Source organism: Siniperca chuatsi, linkage group LG18 (assembly GCF_020085105.1).
Source record: "Siniperca chuatsi isolate FFG_IHB_CAS linkage group LG18, ASM2008510v1, whole genome shotgun sequence".
Taxonomy (NCBI): domain Eukaryota; kingdom Metazoa; phylum Chordata; class Actinopteri; order Centrarchiformes; family Sinipercidae; genus Siniperca; species Siniperca chuatsi.
The window spans coordinates 20,651,113-20,674,238 of record NC_058059.1 but is presented as its reverse complement, the minus strand read 5'-3'; the positions used below and the strand labels follow the sequence as shown (position 1 = coordinate 20,674,238).

The 23,126-nt window shown below is 39.7% G+C and overlaps 1 protein-coding gene and 1 long non-coding RNA gene across 2 annotated transcripts; both read right to left on the bottom strand.

Moving 5' to 3' along the window:
* Positions 1-8,081: 8,081 nt before the first annotated feature.
* Positions 8,082-12,555, bottom strand: gfi1b (growth factor independent 1B transcription repressor). The gene is made up of 8 exons (XM_044174917.1): positions 12,537-12,555; positions 12,293-12,401; positions 11,748-11,848; positions 11,183-11,362; positions 10,835-11,064; positions 10,463-10,600; positions 9,258-9,423; positions 8,082-8,735 (listed from the first exon to the last, which is right to left on the bottom strand). The coding sequence occupies exons 3-8, from the start codon at positions 11,839-11,841 to the stop codon at positions 8,557-8,559; spliced, it is 987 nt and encodes a 328-aa protein (XP_044030852.1). The 5' UTR covers positions 11,842-11,848; positions 12,293-12,401; positions 12,537-12,555; the 3' UTR covers positions 8,082-8,556.
* A 2,822-nt stretch (positions 12,556-15,377) lies between these two features.
* On the bottom strand, positions 15,378-19,618 carry LOC122865189. Its single transcript, XR_006375411.1, has 3 exons — positions 18,928-19,618; positions 17,419-17,511; positions 15,378-17,267 (listed from the first exon to the last, which is right to left on the bottom strand). It is a non-coding gene; the product is annotated as an uncharacterized LOC122865189 (long non-coding RNA).
* Between the last annotated feature and the right edge of the window lie 3,508 nt (positions 19,619-23,126).

The window sequence follows — 23,126 nt, the reverse complement described above, 5'->3', positions numbered from 1 at the left end:
TCAACAGACTGTCAACCCCTCAGAGAAGAAACAGTTGTGTCTGTGTGTTTACCGAGTTATTTAAGATGCTTTTATATACACAATTAGTCTGAAGTGACACTGTGTTTACTTTGATTCTAGTTTGTCTTCTTTTCTCATGCCTTTAAGGGAGTACAAGGCTTTCACTTTTTTGAATCATTTTCATTTGAGTTGGAGTATTGGGATTTCATTACATTTTATTTTATCTTGTTATTTTTAAAGACCAGTCTGACATTTTGGTGAAATATTTATCATATATATATATATAAATATATCATAATTGTGTTCTGTCATATGTCTGTATGGAAAATATGCAGCTGAAAGTGCAAAATTACTGAAAAGTCTGCTGGAATGGTGCATTCATGTGCAGTTATAGAGATTGGGAAAATAACTTCCCTAATTGGAGGTCAGCTGGAGAATGTGATGCTGCTTTTTGGCTCTCATGTGCTAGATGTAGAACTGCAACTAATGAATTATCAACTTGTTACACTGTATTTCATCTCTGTGCATCTAGTCCAGGAACAGGTCTGGGATATATTTAGCCTAGCTTAGCTTAATGATGAAAAGTAGTAAATGAAAAACGTGCCTTTCAACAATTACAAAGTTGACTTTTGTTTATTTCACACATGTAGAAATAAAACATAACCATAGACAACAAGTAGACAGTATTGTTTATGTTAGGTGTATGAGCTATTTCTTAACCAACAACCACTGGGACCAGTGTCCGCACGCAAAGGCTCAATAGTTCTATCCTCACAGTATGGTTGCCTCTACCAAAATCCACATGTCTCTTGGATGGGTTGGTGGGTAGCTTGCAACATGTAAAGTAAATTAGACAGGTTTGGAGTTCTTGAAAAGTGTATTTCTTTTGTTTGTTCATGACAGGGCTATGCTAACAGTTTCCCCAGGTTTCCCCCTGCTTCCGGTCTTTGCGCTAAGCTAGGCTAAGCAGTTCCTGGATCAACTATGTACTGGATACACAGTGATGAAACTGATTAACATTTTCTCATCTGACTCTGGGTAAGGTTTTACACCTTTCTCACAGCAGACATTATGACTTGTCATAGCAGCAAAGGCACAGGTGTAACTGATAACATTAATGATGGCTCTGTAAATGACGTACACGGCTCACTGTGATAGTTGAATACTGTAGCATGGAGCCATCGTTAATGTTACACCTGTGCTTTTTCTGTGATGACAAGTCAAAATGTCTGCTGTGAAAAAAAGCATGTTGCTTACAGGCTTATAACTGCAAGGAAAATACCACAACACTGAAAAGCATCAGAAGTGATTTGTCAGGTACCCTCCACCTTTGAAAGAATCGGGTTTAGTCTGACAAATAGACTTGAGGATATTAGGAAACTTTAAACCCCACTGGTAAACTTCACTGGTTTTCTGGGAGAAGTCCATACCACTTCTAACAATAACTCTCACCCTCTATCACACAGTTCTTAGAGGATCAGTGTAGAGCGGGTTACTGGTACTGTAGGGTCATGTTTGCTTGTTTTTTAAATTTCATTTATTATTTTTAATTTATTTACTTGTAAATCTCAGTTTGTTTTGTCGGCTTGTACACTTCACTATGTTAACTATGTGTTCTTGTGGGTTTATTATGTTCTGTTGTACTGGCTTCCATTTATGGAAATTGAAGCATACAACTGTTTGAACTTTGTGAACACTATCAGAAGCTTCAATAAAAACATAAATGGCGACATTCAGCCTGGCCTATCACAATGTTATGAAGCTCAGTGTTTTGTGGGAGAGATGTAAGGAGGAGGGGACAGAAAAAAACCCAAGGCTTTGACTGACAATCTGTTGTGTGCTGTGGTGAAGTAAGGATTTTGACGATCTTTCTCTTTCTCTCTTTCTTTTCTCTCTGTCTCTAGGGGGCCCTCGTCCATCGAATATTTGTCCAGCTTGTGGTGCTATCTCAGTCGAAGGCCTGTTCGCTCCTCCCTGCAGCTCTGCTGGCCTGTTCCAGCCGTTACAGTGTGGGGAGGCCATGATAAGGTTATCAGACACTCTCCACCGCCCAGCATACTCTGAAAGAGCCTGCTGCCCTCAGATTTCACCCCCCTGCTCCCACTCACTCTGACTTTTCACTCAGCATATCCACTCTTCTGTCATCTCTTCTCTCAGCCTCTGCACTTCCAACCTCTGGACCTGCAGCTGACTGTTTGTCAGTCTGAAAGGCTTTCTGTATGAATGGTCATATTTGGATGTGTGATGTAGACATTAGGCCACACCTACGAAGCCTAGTCATTTTCTGTAGGCAAAACAAAAGATCATCATCAGTCATTGCTTTCCCTGCACTCTTGTAATTTATTCAACAAGTGGCTTTAATGTGAAGATTTGCCCACAACTGTCACGCAGCTGCACAAGCATTTCAATTTTTCTACAGTAAAGTAGACCAGTGGTTCCCAACCTTTTTGGCTTGTGACCCCTGAAACAAAGCAATGTCTACTTGTGACCCATGTCACTGGTTGAATATGTTTGTGCAGTAATAATAATTTCTTTAATAATTTTTTAATTTATATAGCACTTTTTAAAACACATAGTTACAAAGTGCTTCACAGGATAAAAAAGACACATACAAAACAAGTATACATACATACATAAAAACATACATGCATATATACACACAAACAAATACATATGCATGATACACAGACAAAATTAAGGCACACAACCAAAAATAAACAAAACTAAAGGCAAAACAGAGTATTTATGAAACCTAACCTATAGAAATTAGTTTTCAGCAGCCGTTTAAAACAAACCACAGATTCAGCAGATCTGATGGAATGGAAAAGCCTGTTCCAAAGTTTAGGAGCTAACTGCAAAAGCACGGTCCCCTCTGGAATTAAAATAGGAACGGGGGACAGATAAAAGGTCTTGATCAGATGATTGGAGAGGCAATTCTGCTGTATGCAGGTGCCAGGCCAAACGAGGCCTTGTACGTCAGTAAGATTCTGAAGTTGATTCTGTGTTTTACTGGAAGCCAATGAAGGGAGGCAAGAATTTGGGTGATGTGCGACCGGGGCCGTTCACACGGACCTCAGTTTTGTCAGAATTGAGATGGAGGAAATTTTGAGACATCCAATTTGTTACAGAAGCTAGACAGTCATGAAGGGTGGTAAGGTTATTGAGGTTATTAGGTTTAACTGAGAAGTAAAGCTGTGTGTCATCTGCATAGGAATGGTAAGAGATACCACTGGAGGAGGTAAGCAGATGACCCAGAGGTAGCATATATAATGAGAACAGAATAGGTACAAGGATCGACCCCTGAGGGACCCCACACAAGAGAGGAGCAGAGGAAGACACAAAATTGTTAATGTGCACACTGAAGTGTCTGTCAGACAAATAAGAGGAAAACCATTTGAGTGCAGTACCAGAGATACCAACCCAGCACAGTAGTCTATCAATTAAAATAGCATGATCAGTGGTGTGAAAGGCAGCAGATAAGTCAAGTTAAACTAAAATGGAAAATTCACCTTTTTCTGCACGCATAAGAATGTCGTTAGTTACTTTGAGGAGAGCCATTTCAGTGCTATGTTTTCACTTTGACCTAAGATAATGAAAGAGGAATTTTGTTTCCCTGTTTTATCTGAAGAGATTTTAGGGAAAATGAAAGATTGTCCAGTAATATCTAAATTAACAATACTAAAGAGTCTACAGCCATTCACTGTGTGCACACTCTGTGAGGCAGTACTTAAGCACAGCGTTAACATGCTGATGTCATGCAGATATAAAGTTTACTATGTTCACCATCGTAGTTTAGCATGTTAGCATAACGTTTGCTAATTAACACTAAATGCAAAGTACAGCTGAGGGTGATGGAAATGTTATTAGTTTTGGAGGTATTAGGTCATTCAAATTTTGTCCTGATGATCGAGCTAGAGGAACAAAATGTCTTAGCAATCCATCTAATAGTTTTTGGGATATTTCAATCTGGACCAAAGCAGTGGACCAATCAACAGGCCGATATTGCCAGGTGGCAATAAGAAAGCAAAGACCAGGGGAATTTTAGAAGAAATAATTTTAAGTAGCAGAAATGTTATTTTTCTGCTTTCCCATCCTGTTTATCATTTCACGAATCTTCAGATTTATCTAGCAGCCCATTGGAGGGGGCCCTATCCCCAGGTTGGTAACCACTGCAGTAGATCTGCTTGCAATGATGCTGCCTTCAAATTTTCCAGGGAAATTTATCACTAAAAGTTAAAGATGTCAGCTTTGTGTTATTAAGCAAACACAATCAATAAATAAAAAATAATGAATTATTATACTGTATATTACAAAGCAATATCAAGTCTTTCTTTTGAAAAAGTTTATGGCATTTGTTGTTTGGTTTTATCAGACAGTTTTGACAGGGAAACATAGGGACAGAGAGACGGGGATGCCATGTGGTTCCTGGGATACGACTCACCACATGGCAAACATCCAAGACGCCCCAGCCAGTATCAGGACTTATCACTTCTGACATATTTTATTGGCGTGCCAGACAGGAGTGCTGATAAATTAATGTTTTGCAACAAAATAAAATGCCTTTTCTGAGGAATGAATGACAGTGGCTGTCTGTGCTTGATGGAGAGTTGACAAAGTGGTCAAAGGTCATTAAACATCACAATTTAGAAACTAAACTAAATTGTTAAATTATTTCTGAGGCCCCCACTTGTAACCATACCAAGGGATGTTCATGATCATCTTCTAAGTTGGCAAGTTGTTTTTTCTGTTTCTTGCATTGGAGTGTTGGGTCTCTTCTTATAATGACAACAGGCTGGACGTAACTTGAAGGCACCACACCACACTGTGTGGCCTACTTGTAAAATAGATTATTGAATCCCAGAAAAAAGCAACCACAGGAAATGTTTTTTCCCTCATCACTCCTGTATGACACTTTGTAGGCGTGGTCTTTTGTACACGTCATCACCACACTTATCTATGGGAGGGCAGGACGTGCTGGGCCACAACACATTGTCACTGGCAATCAAATAGTATCACACCCCCCCACAATGTGTGGCAAGCAGCAGATGTGATCATACAGTATCTTCCTGTGTCCAGTCATGCAAAGGAAATCTGCTGACAGTTTATTTTTCTATTTGGACTATTCTGCCTGTTTTAAAAACCTGTTTAAAAAGTGATGGATCACTGGCATGTCATTCAGCACTGACTTTACAAAGGCAACACATTTATTGTGCTTTTTTGCACATGCTCCAAGTCCTTATGCTCATCACTCAGCTTATTTCTTCAGTTAATCTTTTTGCAATCACTTTCAAATGCCAGATTTAGTTTCTCAATTATTATTATTATTATTATTATTATTATTATTATTATTATTATTATTATTATTATATCTATTATCTATATATATATATTCTTTATAAAAAATACACTACAATCATTTGTGAAATAAAGTCTTTTTTGCATATTCTGTGAAAGCACTATAGTAGTACAGCAGTTCTAGTTAGTCTGGCCATGTTTTTATAATTTAGTTATAATAACAGATTTGAAGGCCTGCTTATTTGCAGCTACATCTTTTCTGGCCTCAAACTGTCTCAGGTAGTCTATAATATTTGTTTTATTTCTCTTATTTAATTTTGTTTCTTTGTCATTTTGCATGTTTGCCCTGATTTTATGGAAAGCATATAGCATGCTGCTCTGTCAAATGCAATCTTACAAAGGAGAGGAAAGGTTTATGTTTCAAAGGTTGTAATAAACACTGAGCGACATGATAGACAAATCATTTGAATCCTACATCCACTGACATGGCATCAGATTAAATGTAGAAACAGGAAGAACAGAGCACGAATCTGGGTCCTACAACTGTAGAAGTGATTTCTTTCTGGGGGGGTGTGGGTATTTATGTTCAAAACAAGAGCCAGTTGGAGATACAAGTTGTGACAAAAGGTCTATTTAGTGACAAATATCTTAACAGTAAATAATGATTCAGACTCCTGTGACATTTATTTGCTCTCACAGGGACAGAGTGGCCCTTCTCTGGGATCTCCCGCTCTGCCTTCCATCCATGAATGTGTCATTGACGCCTCAGGCGTGTTCCGCCATCCTTCCATCCTGCAGCGTTTCCACAGTACTGGCCAGGGTTTATTTGCATAGAACAATTTGCAAGACAAATTTCAGCTCTCTGCTCCATTTCTTTGCCAGGTATGTGTGTGTATGTGTGACAGAGAGAGAGCTGCATTTGGATTAGGTTGTGTTTTCAGAAACAGCACTGATGTTTGAGTCTTGATTTTTTTGTTGGTTGGTCTTTACTGGATGGAACAGATTTGGTCTGTTTCTGGTATCAGATTGTGCTGCTACTCCACCGTTCAGGCAGAAACATGCACATGTTACGGATATCTGTCACACGGCAAACAATCCTTTTAAAATATATTCAAATAGTTTCCTGTTGTTGGCTCAGTGTACCTTTTCATGCAGCTTCTGAAAAACTTTCAGAAACTGTTTTCTGACTGTTCCCAGGTGAAGCTCAGTGAGCTTTTCAGTTAGAAAGAAAATCAAGTACATTTGCAACTTTAAGGATACCACAACACCCCAGGCAACACACATATGCAAATGAACAAGGGCTGGATAACCACATAAACACCTCCAGCACAGTCCTCATCTGCTACTTTGTCTGATATCTGTGTTAAAAAATCTCCACCACATAAAGCTCTTCACACCCATGCACCTGTACACCAGTGAAGGAATGTTTCAGGTGCAAGCAGACCTGCAGGCTTTCTTCATTTTCTCCCGTTTTTCCTCAGGCTACCACGGCAGCACTACCCCTCCCCTTTCAGGACCCATGTCCTGTTTGTTCAGTCCCACCCAAGATGATCCTCTCTCTCTTTTCTGTTGAATACCTGTGCAGGATTTTGATTTGCTCTGTCACCTCACACCAGGATGCAGCGGCTGCTGCAGCAGGTCTAACTGTTGTAGAGGATCACAACGGACCCTGTTTCCCTGGTAATATCAACCCATTTTGCATAAAGACCTCAGATTTGTTTACCAGACAGTAAGCCATCATGTCTCCTCTCTTCCCTGTGCAGACACTGATTTCTGCAGCAGTGACTCCCCATGACAGAACATAGGCGAATACACGTTTGGACTTTTGGTGAAATTAGGATCTTTTAATTTCTATATGATCTTGATGATCTAACTAAGACTTTGATCACATTTAGGATCCATTAAGCTGAACAAATGTGTTGTCATCATGCTGTTACATCAGCAGTTGGTCTAACTTATCTTTAAAAACAGAGGTTTTACAAATCCTGACTAGACTTCATCCAGTTCTTGTCAGATTTAAAAGGTCCAGGTGATGATCTGATTTGCCTCGAGCAGCTTAATGTCCTAACAGGTTTGGTGTTTGAGGAAGGTGGTGAGTCTTCGTTAGAGCCACCATTTGTTTGCTGATGTAAATCCAACAGGCTGGCTGGGTGTGGTGACGGTTGACTTAAGTAATCAATCCCTTTTCCACAGCCTCTTTAATTAAATTAATCCCTGTATCCCATTAGACTCAATGCACTGTAAAGGCCAAGCAGCTACACTGGATGTATGCAAGGGTGTGTGGCCAAAATTCATTATGGTCTAGATGACAGTTTGTGCAATTCAGATTTTTTACTGAGATTATAGAGCTGGTTTTGCCTCGCATGTAATAACGAGGAAGCTGCTGAGCATCTAACAGAATGAAATATCTCACTTAACGACTGCTAATTTTCCTTCATCTGCTTTCTAGTCGACTCTCAGGAATAAATAGCTCTCTGGCCTTGGATTTGCATGGTGTTCCAGGTGTGTTATTTGAATACAGGATTACTCCATTACACACTATCTCTGGTCCCGCAAGAGATTTTCACCTGAGGCCACAGTCACATAGTTATAACATCCTGCTCCGACAGGAAAGCGACTCAGAAAAACACACAGAAAGAGCAGATCAGGGAGAAAAAAAAGTGTGTTTACAGTGCTCATCGTGTCGTCTTAGACAAACAGTGTGTATGTATTTTACCTTTCAGGCTCAAAGGATTGTATACTTTATCGCACTTTGCGTGTCTTTATTCTAACAGAACAGCCAACGATTTTCCTAGTTCACCCTTTATTTTAATTGAAAGCATTTATCGACTCACACACAGACTCCAGCCAACATACAGTACATTGCTCAAGCATATTTTAAATAAATTATATGACGCCAAAGATACAATTCTTGTTGTTTTTGTTATCAAAAGCCAAAAGCATATTTTTAATCTAAATGACATCAGCACATCTCCCATTCATCCACATGTAAACACATCTTTAAAAGATTACTTATTACTAAGATTACAATATATTAACTAATACATTTTAATTCACTCAGTTTTTTCTCAAGTTAAATCACCTTCAATTAGAATTTTATTTCACAGCTTCCTTATTCTTCCATCCTTCCTTATTCTTCCATCCAAAATCTACCAGACATCTAGATTACATCAATATCCGTTTATTGTTTTCATTGGAATTTAATGTACATGTACAAACACTTGGTGCTGTTAGGTTTAGGCTCTCGTGCTCGTTTGGTCTTCACTTCACGCCGTGCTGGCTCTCGTGGTGCCTGCGGAGATCCACTTTACGTTGGAAGCCCTTGGAACAAATGTCACATCCAAACGGTTTGAAGCCTGTATGTTTCCTGCTGTGGGTGATCAGGTTGGAGCTTTGGCTGAACGCTTTACCACACACTTGGCATTTGTGGGGCTTTTCACCTACAAAATAAAAACGCACACACACACACACACACACACACACACAAAACAGTGAGAAATCTACACAATTCAATATTGGATCATTTTCAAATAATTTGCGTAAAGAAGTTGCAGCTTCCCCTTCACCTGGAGAATCAGGTTTGCCATCCATACCAAAAATGGTGCCAAGTGTTTTTACCAGACAGATAAAGTTTGCATTAATATCTATGGGTGAAGAATCATGCCATTGTTCAGATTTGTCAAACATTTATTGGCAACAAACGTCGACAGCACAGAGTTCCTTTTACAGAGCTCTGCGTGAAGCAGGAAAACCAGATATGCAAATCCACAGGACATTTGTTTTAGTTTCTTTATCTGATTTATCACTAGTTATATTACTCCTGGAAACAATTCCTGCATGCTGCACCTGGAAAGCAGATGATTACAGCAAGAGGAGCCATGGACAGTTTATTTTTTTATTTATTTTAGTATAATAAAAAATATGGCCACTTACTGTAAAACAATCTGAATACTGGTACTTACCGGTGTGAATGTACGTGTGTTTCTTCATATCAGACTTCTGGTGGAACCTCTTGCCGCAGTACTGGCAGGGGTAAGGCCTCGTGTCCGAGTGGATGAGCAGGTGCGTGGAGAGAGTGGAGGAGCGCTTGAATGATTTGCCACACATCTTGCACTCAAAGCTTTTTTCCTGATCAAAGACAAAAGTGCAAAGAGTATTACGCAATCGTCAACAAAAAGAGCAGGATGTCAGAAGAGTTGACCTTCAAAGTTGACAAAATAATCTCACCACAAGGTTCATTTAGTAGCTGTTCTGGTGCTTTTGATCATATTAAATGATCTTCATCAGCAGATGGAGTTTGCCCAGTTGTCATAGATTTGTAGATGTTCACATTTCAAGTTTGAAGGTCAACTTTTAAGCCAATGTGAACAAGATGACGAAATTTGAACATTTGCCATGGAACTACAATTCCATGGCAACTTGGCAAACTCATTGTGCTGTGGAAGATCATGTGACATGATCAAAAGCTCCCAAATTGACTTTATAGTGAGATTATTTGGTCAAAAAAGTTATTTTTATTCAGTTATACACAATAAAACCTAATCCTGGGATTTAAGGAAATCAACTGATCTTTTAATTAACTTAATATAAATTGATAATCTATTACCATTTTATCAGTATGACTGAATAATTGTTGATCGAACTTAATGTCTGAGCCTTATCAAATGTATTTTCTCATGTTTAGTGAAGCTAACTCAAAAACTAATGAACAAACTTTGAACTCAACTCAGAACTAGGTCAGGTAAATGTCAATTTTAAGGCAGAGGGGGAAACTTATGTGCTATAATGAGCTCTATAGATAGAAAATAACCCTGATGATGTCATAGTGATGTCACCAGGGTAATCTCAGCTGGGGCATGGAGAAGACACATTTTTAACATAGAGCCTGTGTTATAAACTTGAGGTGTCAAGATTGACAGATGTGGGTATTTACCAGGCAGGGAGAGTTTAATGAAAACATTGCATTATGGGAAGTGTAGGAACTTGACCCATACTAAGGTCTAAAAGTCTGAATATCTCTGCTACTTTGATTTTTACCTTTTTTTTGTAGGCCCTATCTGTCTCTCGCAAGTCCCCAGACTCTATGAAAGTGCAATACTAAATCGCTGCGGTACCACGTTAAATTGAAGTAGCTTGTAATGTTTTATATTACTTGTCACTGATATACCTGAGAGTGGACGTTCATGTGCTGCTCCAGACTGACGGCATGGCCAAAGGTTTTTCTACAGATGTTGCAGCCAAAAGGTCTCGTTCCACTGTGCGACCTCCTGACGTGAACCTCCAGTCCGTGGGGCGTTGAGAACACCTAAAGCAGAGTTAGTCCATTAATGGAGGTGGCTGACAAACTCAACTGAATTTCTAGCTGATAACAGATAACAGTGAAAAAACTTTTACCACATTTACATTTTCATTTTGCCTTGATAAAGTGACTTGATGAGAAGCTTCAGAACAAAAAATTTAAACCTGCAGATTGAATTTACAGATACTTTAACCTTTATGGCTGTACAGCATGTGCAGGTGTGAGGCGAACAGTGCTTACCTTGTCACAGGTGATGCAGTGATAGGTGCTGGAGGTGGGGGAGTAGTGCGTGCTGCAGTCCAGAGGCTGCTGCGGCTGTGGACTGCGGCTGATGTGGGTGCCGTACAGATTGCTGGCATGCTGCAGCACTGTGGGGCTGAAACTCATCTGACGGAGCTCGTAGGAGGAAGGCACCGGCTCCCAGGCGTACGTCGGCTTGTAGTAAGGAGGAAATCCTGCCATGTGAGGCTCTGAAGGTGCACACACACACACACACACACACACAAAAATCATGTTTTACCTCTCTGATTAAAAGTTATAGTGAAGACGTGGCAGAAAAAGATAGAGATAAGTGTACTGGGAGCTCACCATTTAGGTAGTATGGTTGTGTGGGAGCCACAGGGAGTCTGGTTGGCTCTAGGTGAGCAGATAAGGGACATTCAAGCTCTGCCTCGTCCTTTTCAAACAAGCGGTGGTCCGGAGGGGAAGACTGTCCCTCCGACTGAGGCCTGTCTGAAAAGTCTGTACTCTGAACCTTTGGTGGGACTTCTACAAATCCACAACAAAAGAAAAGTATGATTCATTCAAGCAAAATACATTGCTCTGTGTGATTAGACAGCAGGTAAATATTCTATAAAAACAAAACCCTGCAGTTCCTCTTGGGCATTTTGTTTAAACAGGAAACACATATTCATTACCTAATCTTGACATGCTGAAATGGAGACTGATGTTTGAATAATATCATGTCCATGATTAATGCACATCCTTTTTCAAATCTGCCTAAAAATAGAAATGCATGCAAATGTTTAAAACACAGCAGCTGCTTTAAAATAACGATATAAAAAGCAGTAAAAGTAGACGGTACTAATTTAATTGCCCTAACCGTTGCTTCCCTCAGATATTCAGATAATGTTATCTTGTCTTCGAGTCTTACCTGTGCACATCGGGGCCTTCGGCTCGTCCTCATATGATCGGTGAGCATTAAAAGACGCGCACCTTTTCTTTTTCACCAGAAATGAGCGGGGCATGTCGATCCTGCACACAACAAAACTTCGTTAGCGACACAATAACGATCAAAACGTATTTTAATAATAAATAATAATAATAATAATAAAGCATGGATGCGAATAAAATACTGATCAAGTCATTTTTGTGACCGCAAGCGTTTAAGTCTAAGATCTTTCGGCTGCTTTTGTATTTAATTGACATAATTTCAGTCTTTAATTGTTGGTGGAGTGCTCTTAGAATTTCATTTATTAAAAACGTATCGCTTTATTAAACTCGCGCTGAGTAAATTATTTTTCTTTCTAGCCTTCTTGGTCAAACAGGCCTACAGACATATAGTTTAATTTAGCAAATGTGAGATATTTTCACTGTTTAAATGATTCTATTATTTGTGAAAAAGTAATAAAAGTCTTCAAAAGTTTCACTCTAGCTGGGTTTAGACTTTATTTGCCAGTCAGCAGGTAGCCTACTCACCGTTAACTGAACAGGTTTCCGTCGGAATCAAACTTGCAGTAATAATAATAACGATTCCCTTGTTCTTTGGAAGTGAAGCGGCTCAGAAAATGCGTCGCAAAATCCTTTCCTAAAAGTCAGAAAAGCAAAGCAGTGTAAAACCATCACACTTGTTGCTCTCTTTCTTTTTCTCCCCTCCCAGATTTTCAATCAGATAATTCCGCAGCGGAATCTGACTGTGGTTTCAACCAATGAAAAGGCGAACCTGCAGGTGGAAATTTGCGTAGAAAAACACAGGGCCTTTGCTGTCCCTGGAACAGTTAGCCTATACAAAACACCCAGTGCTCCGAGAAAAAAATGTTAGGGTTAAAGGCTAAAATTTAAGTTTGAAATATACTTTGTATTTCAGTGCCTTAAACGAAGAATAGCCTCATTTATTTGCATTCAACTACCTATTTGATCTTACAAAGCCATCTAAATTAAAAACAAACTTACATTTAAATAAAAAAAGCACAAAGACAATAAAACATTTCAATCAAACAATCCGACCATATATTTCCACCTCACAATGTTTGATTTACAGGATTTAACGAAGTAATGCTGTGTGTATTGTGTACAAGATTTAAATGGCCAAAAGAGCATATGAGACTGTAGCACCTCCACATCACACACCAAAACACACACCAAACCAGTCTGGGAGATTAACACTGTTGACTCTGTCTGTATATATTAAAGCATATCGATATTCTGACATGACAGATTTCTTCACAGGATGCTTTAGTGTCACACATGTAGGCCTAATAGGCAAGATAGCCGGATAAATGACAAAATTAGGCAGCTAAATACATGTTGGGAAAATAGTTTTGAGAAAATAATGTCAACTTGTCAAATCCTGTTTAAAAAAAACATTGAGTTGAAGAGTCAAGAAACATTTTGAGGAGAGGAGGATTTGTACGATGGAAGTGAAAGTGCGACACCTTGTGGACAGAATGTGTAATCTTAATCTAGTAGTAGTGTAAATCCATGTATTAAAAGATCTCTGATACAGTTTGGGATCGATAAAAGGTTCAGTGGCTATTTCTTCACACTAGTATAATTCTCAGTTCCATTAAACTGTTTAAGAAATGCCACAATCTGAATTTTATTTGACTATTATTATCCACTGGATGTTATAACACAATAATGAATAATTAATGTTACAATATATATTTTAAAAGAAACTGTAACAAGAAGTAAGTATGTGGATTATTATCTTATGATATTAGCTTAATCGTTAATTAATTATGTTATTATGGACCAATGAAGATTGAGTCTTATTCTGTAAAGTTATCTACTAACTATTTTGGGTCATGACTATAACTTAAATGCCAGGAAGGGTGGTTTTCACATGAAAAAAACACAGTTACAAAAGAACACAGTCTTTTCTCTTTATTTTGACCTGAGTGAAACTGAATCAGCAGAACTTCAGCCTGAGTTAAATATTTATAACTATGACATCAAATGATGAGAGAGGAAAAAAATACCATTTTATTTAATTAAAACATTTTGAGGGATGTGGGAGGAAACCTGAGCTCACCGGAGTAAATCCATGTTACCAAAGCAGACAACACACAAACTCAGAGGCCCAGAGAACTTAAGTCCTGCCCCACATCTAGATAACCTCCTACTTCACTGGTATCTAGAGGGCAGTGGAGCTGGAAGTAGTCTGGATGTGAAGCAGGACTGGAACTCTATTGTATTTATCTTGAAGGAAAAAAGAGAAACCCCAGACATTTTTTTCCTTAAAGATGAATAATAATAATAATCATTTATAAATGTTATTTATAGAGCGCTTATCAAAACAAAGTACATAGTGTTTCACAGAGAGAGAAATAAAATACCACAGTGAATGATAAAATACAGTTCAGGTAAAATCAGGATATGCTTTCTGATAAAAATGCATCTTGAGAAGAGACTTAAAAAAAGACACTGACTCAGACCTAATTTCTTCGGGCAAGTTGTTCCAGAGCCTCAGGGCCCTGATGGCAAAAGCTCTGTCCCCCTTAGTTTTCATCCTGGACTCAGGAACAGACAGGAGACCCCTGCCTGAAGATCTCAAACTACGTGAAGGTTCATAAGGGATTAAAATCTGGAGCCAGGCCATGAAGAGCCTTAAGTAATCAATAAGATCTTAAAATCAATCCTAAAAAACAGGGAGCTAATGTGAAGAGGCTAAAACAGGTGTGATGTGATCGTACCTCTTTGTCCTGGTTAAAAGCCTAGCAGCTGAGTTTTGTACAGTCTGCAGTCGTTTCAGAGTTTTTTGATTAAGACGAAGATTTGATTAAGTGAACAGACTGTTACAATAATCAAGGTGTGAGGAGATAAAAGCATGCACAACAGTTTCTGCATCACTAAAATTTAATATAGATCGTATTTTTGCAATATTTCTGAGGTGATAAAAACATGACTGGACAAGCTTAGTGATATGTTGCTCAAAACTTAGGCTTGACAGGGAGGTACAACTGTGTGTTATCCACATAACAATGAAAAGAAATCCCATATCTGCGGATGACATCACCCAAGGGGAGCATATATAAGGAAAACAGTAGTGGTCCCAGAATTGAACCTTGAGACACACCATAGTTGATATGGGAATAGAAGTTATTGATGGCGACACAGAATTTCCTATTGGACAAATAAGATGAGAACCAGTATAGTGCAGTACCAGATATGCCCACCCAGTGCCTCAGTCTATCTAAAAGAATGCCATGACCAATTGTGTCAAAGGCAGCACTTAAGTCCAGCAGCACAAGAATTGAACACATGCGTGTCTGCATTCATTAAAATGTCATTAGTGACTTTGAGAAGGGCTGTCTCAGTGCCGTGGTGCTGACGAAAGCCAGATTGGAACTTTTCAAAGGTATTATTGTTTTCCACAGCAGCAAGACGCTGCTTAGAAACAATTTTTTCGAGAACCTTGGAAAAAAAAGATTGGACGATAGTTATCCAGGAGGGTGGGATCAAGCCCAGGTTTTTTTAGAACTGGCTGGACACAAGCAGTTTTAAAGTAATCTGGGACACAGCCAGTAGACAGCAAGCTGTTAAAAATAGTTAGCAAATGGGGCGCAATACAATCCATAACTTCCAATAAAAACCTAGTTGGGATTTTGTCCAGAGGGATGGAGGATACTGACAGCCCAAATGGCAGAGTCTGCTATTGGTAGGCTACGCCCTGAAAAGCAAACCTGAGAAATTTCCTGTTTGCCGGATATATGCTTATGTGAAAATAAGCATCCTGCAGATCTATTGATGTGAACCAGTCTCCTGGTCGAATCGAGCAGAACACAACATTGTGTGTGAGCATTCTGAATTTGTATTTGCAGAGGTGGGAATTGAGGAAACGTAAATCAGAACTGAAGCAACTGCGCCCTCTGGCAGTGAGAGTCTGCCCTGCACTTTCTGGTTCTCTTTTTTGAATCACACACTCAGCTTTATGCCTGGCTGCAACAGTGGCTCCTTTAATGAAAAAAATGTGTGAAGTGTTTGGTGTGAATTTTGTGTGACACATGCCTTCTTCCCTCTGAACTGACAGTCCTGCGACAGGACAGCAGGACTGGGAACCGGTGGGTCCAGGGAAACAGCAGACTGTTGCGGCTCAGCAGAAACTGGAGGTTGCAGCAGCTCAAACTCCACGGGTGACTGCAGCTCAACAGATTCAGGAGGCTGCAGTGGCCAAACCGGAGCAGGAGGTAGCTACGACGGCGCAGGACCTGGAGACCGCCATGGCGCAGGAACTGGTGTCGGCTGAGGCGCAGACTGGAGGCTAGCACACAGGAGGTAGGCATGCAGGGATATCAGCTGGGAACTAGCAGGCTCAAGACTAGCAGGCTGAGGTGCAGGCTGCAAGCTAGCAGGCTGGATGCTAGCAAGCTGGGAAGCAGGCTGAAGGTTAGCATGCTCCATGCTAAACCCAGTATGGGCAATACTGGAGGAATCCAGAAAGACTTTTTTAAGTTTATCCGTACCAGATAATAATTCTGTCACGCCTGGAGCAGCCAAAAACCAGGGTTTAGAATAGACTGTCTTTTCAAAAAATTTGTTGTTTAAATCAAAAGAAATTTTGGTCATGGCGGATCTCACCTCCTCCATTTCCTCCAGTTGAAAACGGATGTTTGCTGGGTCCATGTTTCTGGTCAGTTCGTACTGTTACGGGTGTTGGCAAGCAGAGAACAGGGAAAGGACCCAAATGCAGACAGAGGAGGCAGAGCGATGATTTGAGTGGTTTATAAAGCGCTTACTGGCAGATACAGGTAGGCAGGTTGGTAGACAGGCAGACAGGTACACAGGTTGGCTGGCTGGCTGGCTGGTTCTCCTGCAAGAGACTTGGTAACTGCCACAGGCCTGCCAGCAAACCTGTCAATACACACACACACACACATACATACAAAACATTTAGTATTTCTTTAAAGTTCGTCCAGTTTTCAGTTTTTATGGAAAATTCCTCTACTTTTAAAACAGGATTTCCTTGAGACCTAAATATTTTCAACCAAATAAAACCTCACCTAAAAAACATCAAACAACAACTTTTTTCTGGACTTATATGTGAAAACCTCAAACACACAGGAATCATTCTGTGTTGACTAAACAGAGCTGCACTACAAGTAACAGTTCCTTTATGAAAGCTAAGGAAACTGTATGCAGAGTCCATAATTGACCAGTAGAAAAGTATGTTTGAGAGTCGGGCAGACACTGATGTTGGCAGGCACCCAACCAACATATCAAACTCCCTGTGCAAAAGCTGCTCAAAGCAAGAAAAAAACAACATCCCAGTAACATTCATAGATATTAAAGTAGGTGCTTGTATCAAAGTCAAAATTCAGGTTCCTTGAGGATATTAGTTTGAAGTTTAATCTCTCTCAAGTGGCTCTGTTACTGCAGGACTTGTGCTGTCAGCTCCGATGTCCCTCAGGCGACACAGCGCCAGAAACAAATTGCCATCCACCGCTCCAGTAACCTAGGCAACAGAGATCTTTTCAGTCATCAGTGATAAACGAGGCAGTACAGCTATCAAGTGTGGCCTTAATTTCCTCTGGCCCATAGTAACACATACAGCTGTGGTACAGATGTGCTTGTCTTCAGGTGTGTGTGCATGTGTGATGACCAACCTGACCCAGTACAATAGTGCCAAAAGCAGCAGCAGTGCAGTGTCCCACTCTGGCAGCTGTTTCAGTGCGAGTCATCTGTCCCTCTGACACCACCTAAAACAGACCAGTAATACAATTAACTCTAATAACAGTGTGATTAAACTTCCCGAGGATGGCATCTCCGATGCAAATCGCCAATTTACATATACATACAATACATATGCCTCAGGACTGGATTAAATCACTGACCAGGGCAGGTGACTAATGTTAAAATTACCCCATCTCCCAGAGAGAAATTAAGAAATTACGTCCAAATGGGGCTTTGTTAATTTTTAACTCATATCTACCTTAACTAACTAAATGCTAACGTCTGTATGAAGTTGATCCAATCCAAGTAAATTAAGTTGGCCCAACAGAATTGCTTAAAGCTGAAAGAAAGCCATTTAATCACATGGAAATACTTTCCATGATTTAATTAAGTTCATTCAAAGAATAACTTTTGAGTGTAAACATTTAAAATGTTTACAGTGAACAGTAACTTAACTTTCAACAAAGTCTATAGCCTGCTTGGTATCAAAGGTGGAAACATAACACAAGACAAACAGGAGATGTTGCCATAAAACTGTTTCCCAAAATAGGCAACGATAGTGTAACAGTGTTTTACACTGACAGTTGCTTTCAAACAACACAAAAATGAAAAATACCGTTTCTGTCTTTATGTTTTTATGAGAAACTAATAAACAAAATAATACAGCACACTGCTTTTCTTATTTTTTAAAGTACCAACAGAATGGATCTTAGTACTTAATCTGTTTTAAAAAATAGCAGTCTACGATGATCTGAACTCTAAGATGCTGTTGGGAAATGGGGCCCTGTCTTTGTACTCACAATCCACTTTAAATATTTCACATTTCCCTTAAACATTTGCACCTACTAAAACTTCCACCTAGGGTTGGGTATCGAGCCAGAGAGTAAAGTATAGAGAGAAAGAGAGAGAGAGAGCGAGACAACGTCACCACAAGTGTGTGCGTAGTGAGTGTGTGGTTGAACAAGAGAGAGCAGGCGGCAGAGAGTAATGGTGAATGTGAGCGAAGCGGAGGAAAAGGCGTGAAGTGAAGTTGTCAATCTGGCAGTAAATGTACAGAGTAGGTTACAGTTTGTTAGTGAATAAAGGCTGCAGCTTCTCATGACCCTCAGAGCAGTGTCTTTCTGCCAAACACATCGGATATTATATTTCACAGATTTAAGACAATTAGAGCATGTAAAAGTTTCCTGACAAACTGAAATTGATAGGAACGGTAAATGTATTTACCAGTTGGACTCTTACATTGTTATGTTGTGCAGACATCAGTTTGTAAGTATATGCCTGGTTTGTTTACCAATGCAATGTAGTAGGCGGGTAGGTACATTTCAAAAATGTTTTAAGGACTTATCTTTTCCAAATTTGAAAGTTAATGGGATCTCAAAGGAAACCACATCCATTCCAACTGTCATCATCACCTAAGTGAAGATAAAGGTAAATTAACATACCATGTATTCCCTCACCAACTTCTCTGGATCTTCCTTCAAGTAGACTCAAAGACCTCAGAGGATGCATTCTCGTCTGACGTCAGCGCTGTCAGTCGAAGTATGCAGATCAGAGAGAATATGCAAAAAAATAAAAAATAAAACCAACGAACATTAGGAACACCATCTCAACGAACCAGCAGAGTCGGTTTCACACGCCTGATGCAATTTTTAACTAGATTCACAGGAAGTCACAGCAATAAAAGCGTTTAGAGGCTAGAGTAGTAGTGTATATACAGTGGTTCTTGAGAATATGTGAACCCTTTTGGAATAGCCCTTTTTTTCCTTTTTTTAAAACATATTTCAGACATATCTTTAAATAAGATACATTTCTTTTAAAGCATGTGACGATTAAAGGAAAACAAATAGTTTGAATAGATTTGGATTATTTACTAAATGCAATGATTAAACATGCAATATCCATGTGTGCATTAGTATGTGAACCCCAGGGATTCAGCAGCAGCTGCTGGCGCCTGTGACTTCAACTAAACCTTAGACTGTAAAAACAAGGTGAAACATGGTACATTCAGGTGCACCTCGTAACTTCTGAACTCTACATCGCTTTTCCCCTGCTGAGTGTGATGCTGATTGTGAAAAGTTTCTTTTGCACTTTGCTGGTAAGGTGGAGTTAATAAGATCTGATATCACCCCCAATCCTGCCTTTTTAGATGTGGATCACCCGCTCAGGGATTCTTTGAGCAATGTTTCTGCTGTTACTCTGCCCGAACTCGCAGACATCATGTCTCTTATGAGAGTATCCTCCAGCCCTCTGGACAAAATCCCAACTAGGTTTCTATTGGAAGTTATGGATTGTATTGCGCCCCTTCTACAAATTATTTTTAACAGCTCGCTGTCTACTGGCTGCGTCCCTGATTTCTTTAAAACAGCTTGTGTCCAGCCAGTCTTAAAAAAACCTGGGCTTGATCCCACCCTCCTGGATAACTACCGCCCAATCTCCAAATTGCCTTTTATTTCGAAGATTCTCGAAAAACTTGTATCTAAGCAGCTCGTTGCTGCTGTGGAAAACAATAATACCTTTGAAAAGTTCCAATCTGGCTTTCGTCAACACCACAGCACTGAGACAGCCCTTCTCAAAGTCACTAATGACCTTTTAATGAATGCAGACGCAGGCATGTGTTCAATTCTTGTGCTGTTGGACATAAGTGCTGCCTTTGATACAATTGATCATGGCATTCTTTTAGACAGACTGAGGCACTGGGTGGGCATATCTGGAACTGCACTAGACTGGTTCGCATCTTATCTGTCCAATAGGAAATTCTGTGTTAGCATTAATAACTTCAAGTCATCCTTTTCCCATATCAAGTATGGTGTGCCTCAAGGTTCAATTCTGGGACCAATATTGTTCTCCTTATACATGCTTCCCTTGGGTGATGTAATCTGCAGACATGGTATTTCTTTTCATTGTTATGCGGATGACACACAGTTGTACCTCCCTGTCAAGCCCACTGACCTTAGTATGCTGAGTTCTCTGCAGGACTGCCTGTCTGACATAAAAATTGGATGTCGATAAATTTTCTTCAGCTCAACTCAAATAAAACTGAAATCCTTGTTATTGGGCCCCAACACATCACTAAACAAATACTGCCATCCACTGGTAACCTGTCACAACATATCAAGCCTGTTGCACGAAATCTTGGTGTCCTGTTTGATAGCAATTTATGTTTTGAGCAACATATCACTAAGCTTGTCCAATCATGTTTCTATCACCTCAGAAACATTGCAAAAATACGATCTATTTTAAATCTTAGTGATGCAGAAACTGTTGTGCATGCTTTTATCTCCTCACGCCTTGATTATTGTAACAGCCTGTTCACTTGTCTTAATCAAAAGCTCTGACACGACTGCAGACTGTACAAAACTCAGCTGCTAGGCTGTTAACCAGGACCAAGAAGTATGACCACATAACACCTGTTTTAGCCTCTTTACACTGGCTCCTGTTGGTTTTAGGATTGATTTTAAGATCTTGTTGATTACTTTTAAGGCTCTTCATGGCCTGGCCCCAGATTATATTTTAGACCTTGTAATCCCTTATGAACCTTCACGTAGTTTGAGATCTTCGGGCAGGGGTCTCCTGTCTGTTCCTGAGTCCAGGATGAAAACTAAGGGGACAGAGCTTTTGCTATCAGGGCCCCGAGGCTCTGGAACAACTTGCCCGAAGAAATTAGGTTGTCTGAGTCAGTGTCTTCGTTTAAATCTCGTCTCAAAACACATTTTTATCTGAAAGCATATCCTGATTTTACGTGAACTGGCTGTTTATTTTACTGTTTATTTTATTGCTTTTCTGTATTTCATGTGTTTTATTTCTTTATATTTCGTCATTCACTGTGTTATTTTATTTTTCTTGTTGTGAAGCACTTTGTACTTTGTTTTGATAAGTGCTCTATAAATAAAGTTTTATTATTATTATTATTATTGTACGGCTAAAGGCCTTTTCACACCGGGGACAGAACGAAAAAACGAAATGAAAATGCGGAATATCCGCTGACGATTTTTCGCGTTCAAACCTTTCACACCAAGTCCGACATGAATATTCGCGTTCCGTGCATTACACCAAAAATGAAAGCTTCGCACCAGCACACAATCATTGTTTCATCCTTGTCATGGAGTCTTCAAGCAGCAGCAGTAGCGACGACAAGTTTCTAATGCATCTTTATAATATAATATAATATAATATAATATAATAAACCCACACTCAACTGTACACACTGGAGACGGGCTCATTATCTTGGGATCATTCCAAGTGTCCAATACTGTGTAGAAAACTTACAATGCATTTCCTATGGGTGGCACCAATGTTATTGTAACGAGTGTAAATGCTCAGCTTTATTCATTAATTCATGACTGGACTTAACAGAGTGTGTTTATCTCATGTATGTGTTTATTATATGTGATTCATGGCATTTAATACAAGGCTGTAATGGTCAGTTTATAACAGTCAGTTTATAATCTCAAGGAAAGCCAGTGATCTCATATCCTTCCACTGCTTTTTTGGCTTTCCTCCTGCCTGTGCACTCTTTGTGGATTCATCCTCCTTCTTCCTCTTAATGTGTGTATCCCGGAGGTTTTTTTGGGACTTCTTCCACTAAACAGTAAGCAGACCACGGTACAAGCCAGTTCAATCACTCTACTTTCCCAGATGTCGTCTTTGAGTCCGTTGTCTTTGTAATCTTAATGTTGCTTGCCAAACAGTACTATGCTGCGAGACCAAATGGATCAGCCGTTCAATATCCATCTTGATGAGTGTGAATGGAATTATGACATTAACGTTCAAATCTATTGATCGCGTGAGCAAAGGTCATGATTTTATTGGCTGGCTCGTTTTTGTCGGCATCCGAAATTCACTGAAATCGAAACAGCCGAGGAAAAAACAAAGCCGCACAGCGGAATATGAACGTTTCGGACTGAGTGTGGTAAGGCTCACAGAGCTGCAGTTGATGGGCTCGAATTTTAAAGTCGACGGGCGACTTATTCGCGTCTGGTCTGAAGGGGCCTTAAGCGTGAGACTTTACGGTGCATTAAAGTGCACCTCGTAAACTCAGAAATCTATACTCGAATGGCCATAAAGGTTGTTTAAAACAGGAAAGTTTCTTTTTTTATTATTATTATTATTTTCCTTTGGTGAAATACATACACCTGCCATTACTTTCTTGTTCTTTTACTGCAGCAGTTTTTAATAATCACACAGCAAAGTAAAACCATAGATTCCAATAGATTCCAAGCTTTAAAAATTCCATAAAATAATCAAATCAAATTGTTAGCAGCAGTTGTTATCAGCAGTCCCCAGCATATTCTTGTACAGTCATCTTCAAAGCGGGATTTCCTCACGTCTGGACAGTGAATGACGAGGAACACTTTGGGGCTGTATTAAAGATGCAACAAACATGTGCTTGACAACATTACAGACATAAAACTTAATTTGAAAATTCACTTCACAAAGCCAATGGTGGCGCTAGATGAAAGGTCAGGGGATCACCGAAGTCAGTGGGCTTAATCCTCTTGGCACCATGAATGTCTGTACATAATTTCATGGCCACCCATTCCATAGCTGCTGAGATATTGTGACCAACAGACCAACATTGCCATCCCGAGAGCCACACTGCTAGTGTTGCTAAAAATGATTCCTTTTGGGACAGAAAGACACA

Bases quoted from the DNA above. Each gene is read 5' to 3' on its own strand.
- gfi1b (XM_044174917.1), bottom strand. From the start codon at position 11,841: ATGCCCCGCTCATTTCTGGTGAAAAAGAAAAGGTGCGCGTCTTTTAAT. The intron at 11,065-11,182 runs GTGAGCTCCCAG...GTGCACCTTCAG, and splicing joins ACAACCATACTACCTAAATG to AGCCTCACATGGCAGGATTT. The intron at 10,601-10,834 runs GTAAGCACTGTT...ACTCTGCTTTAG, and splicing joins ACTGCATCACCTGTGACAAG to GTGTTCTCAACGCCCCACGG.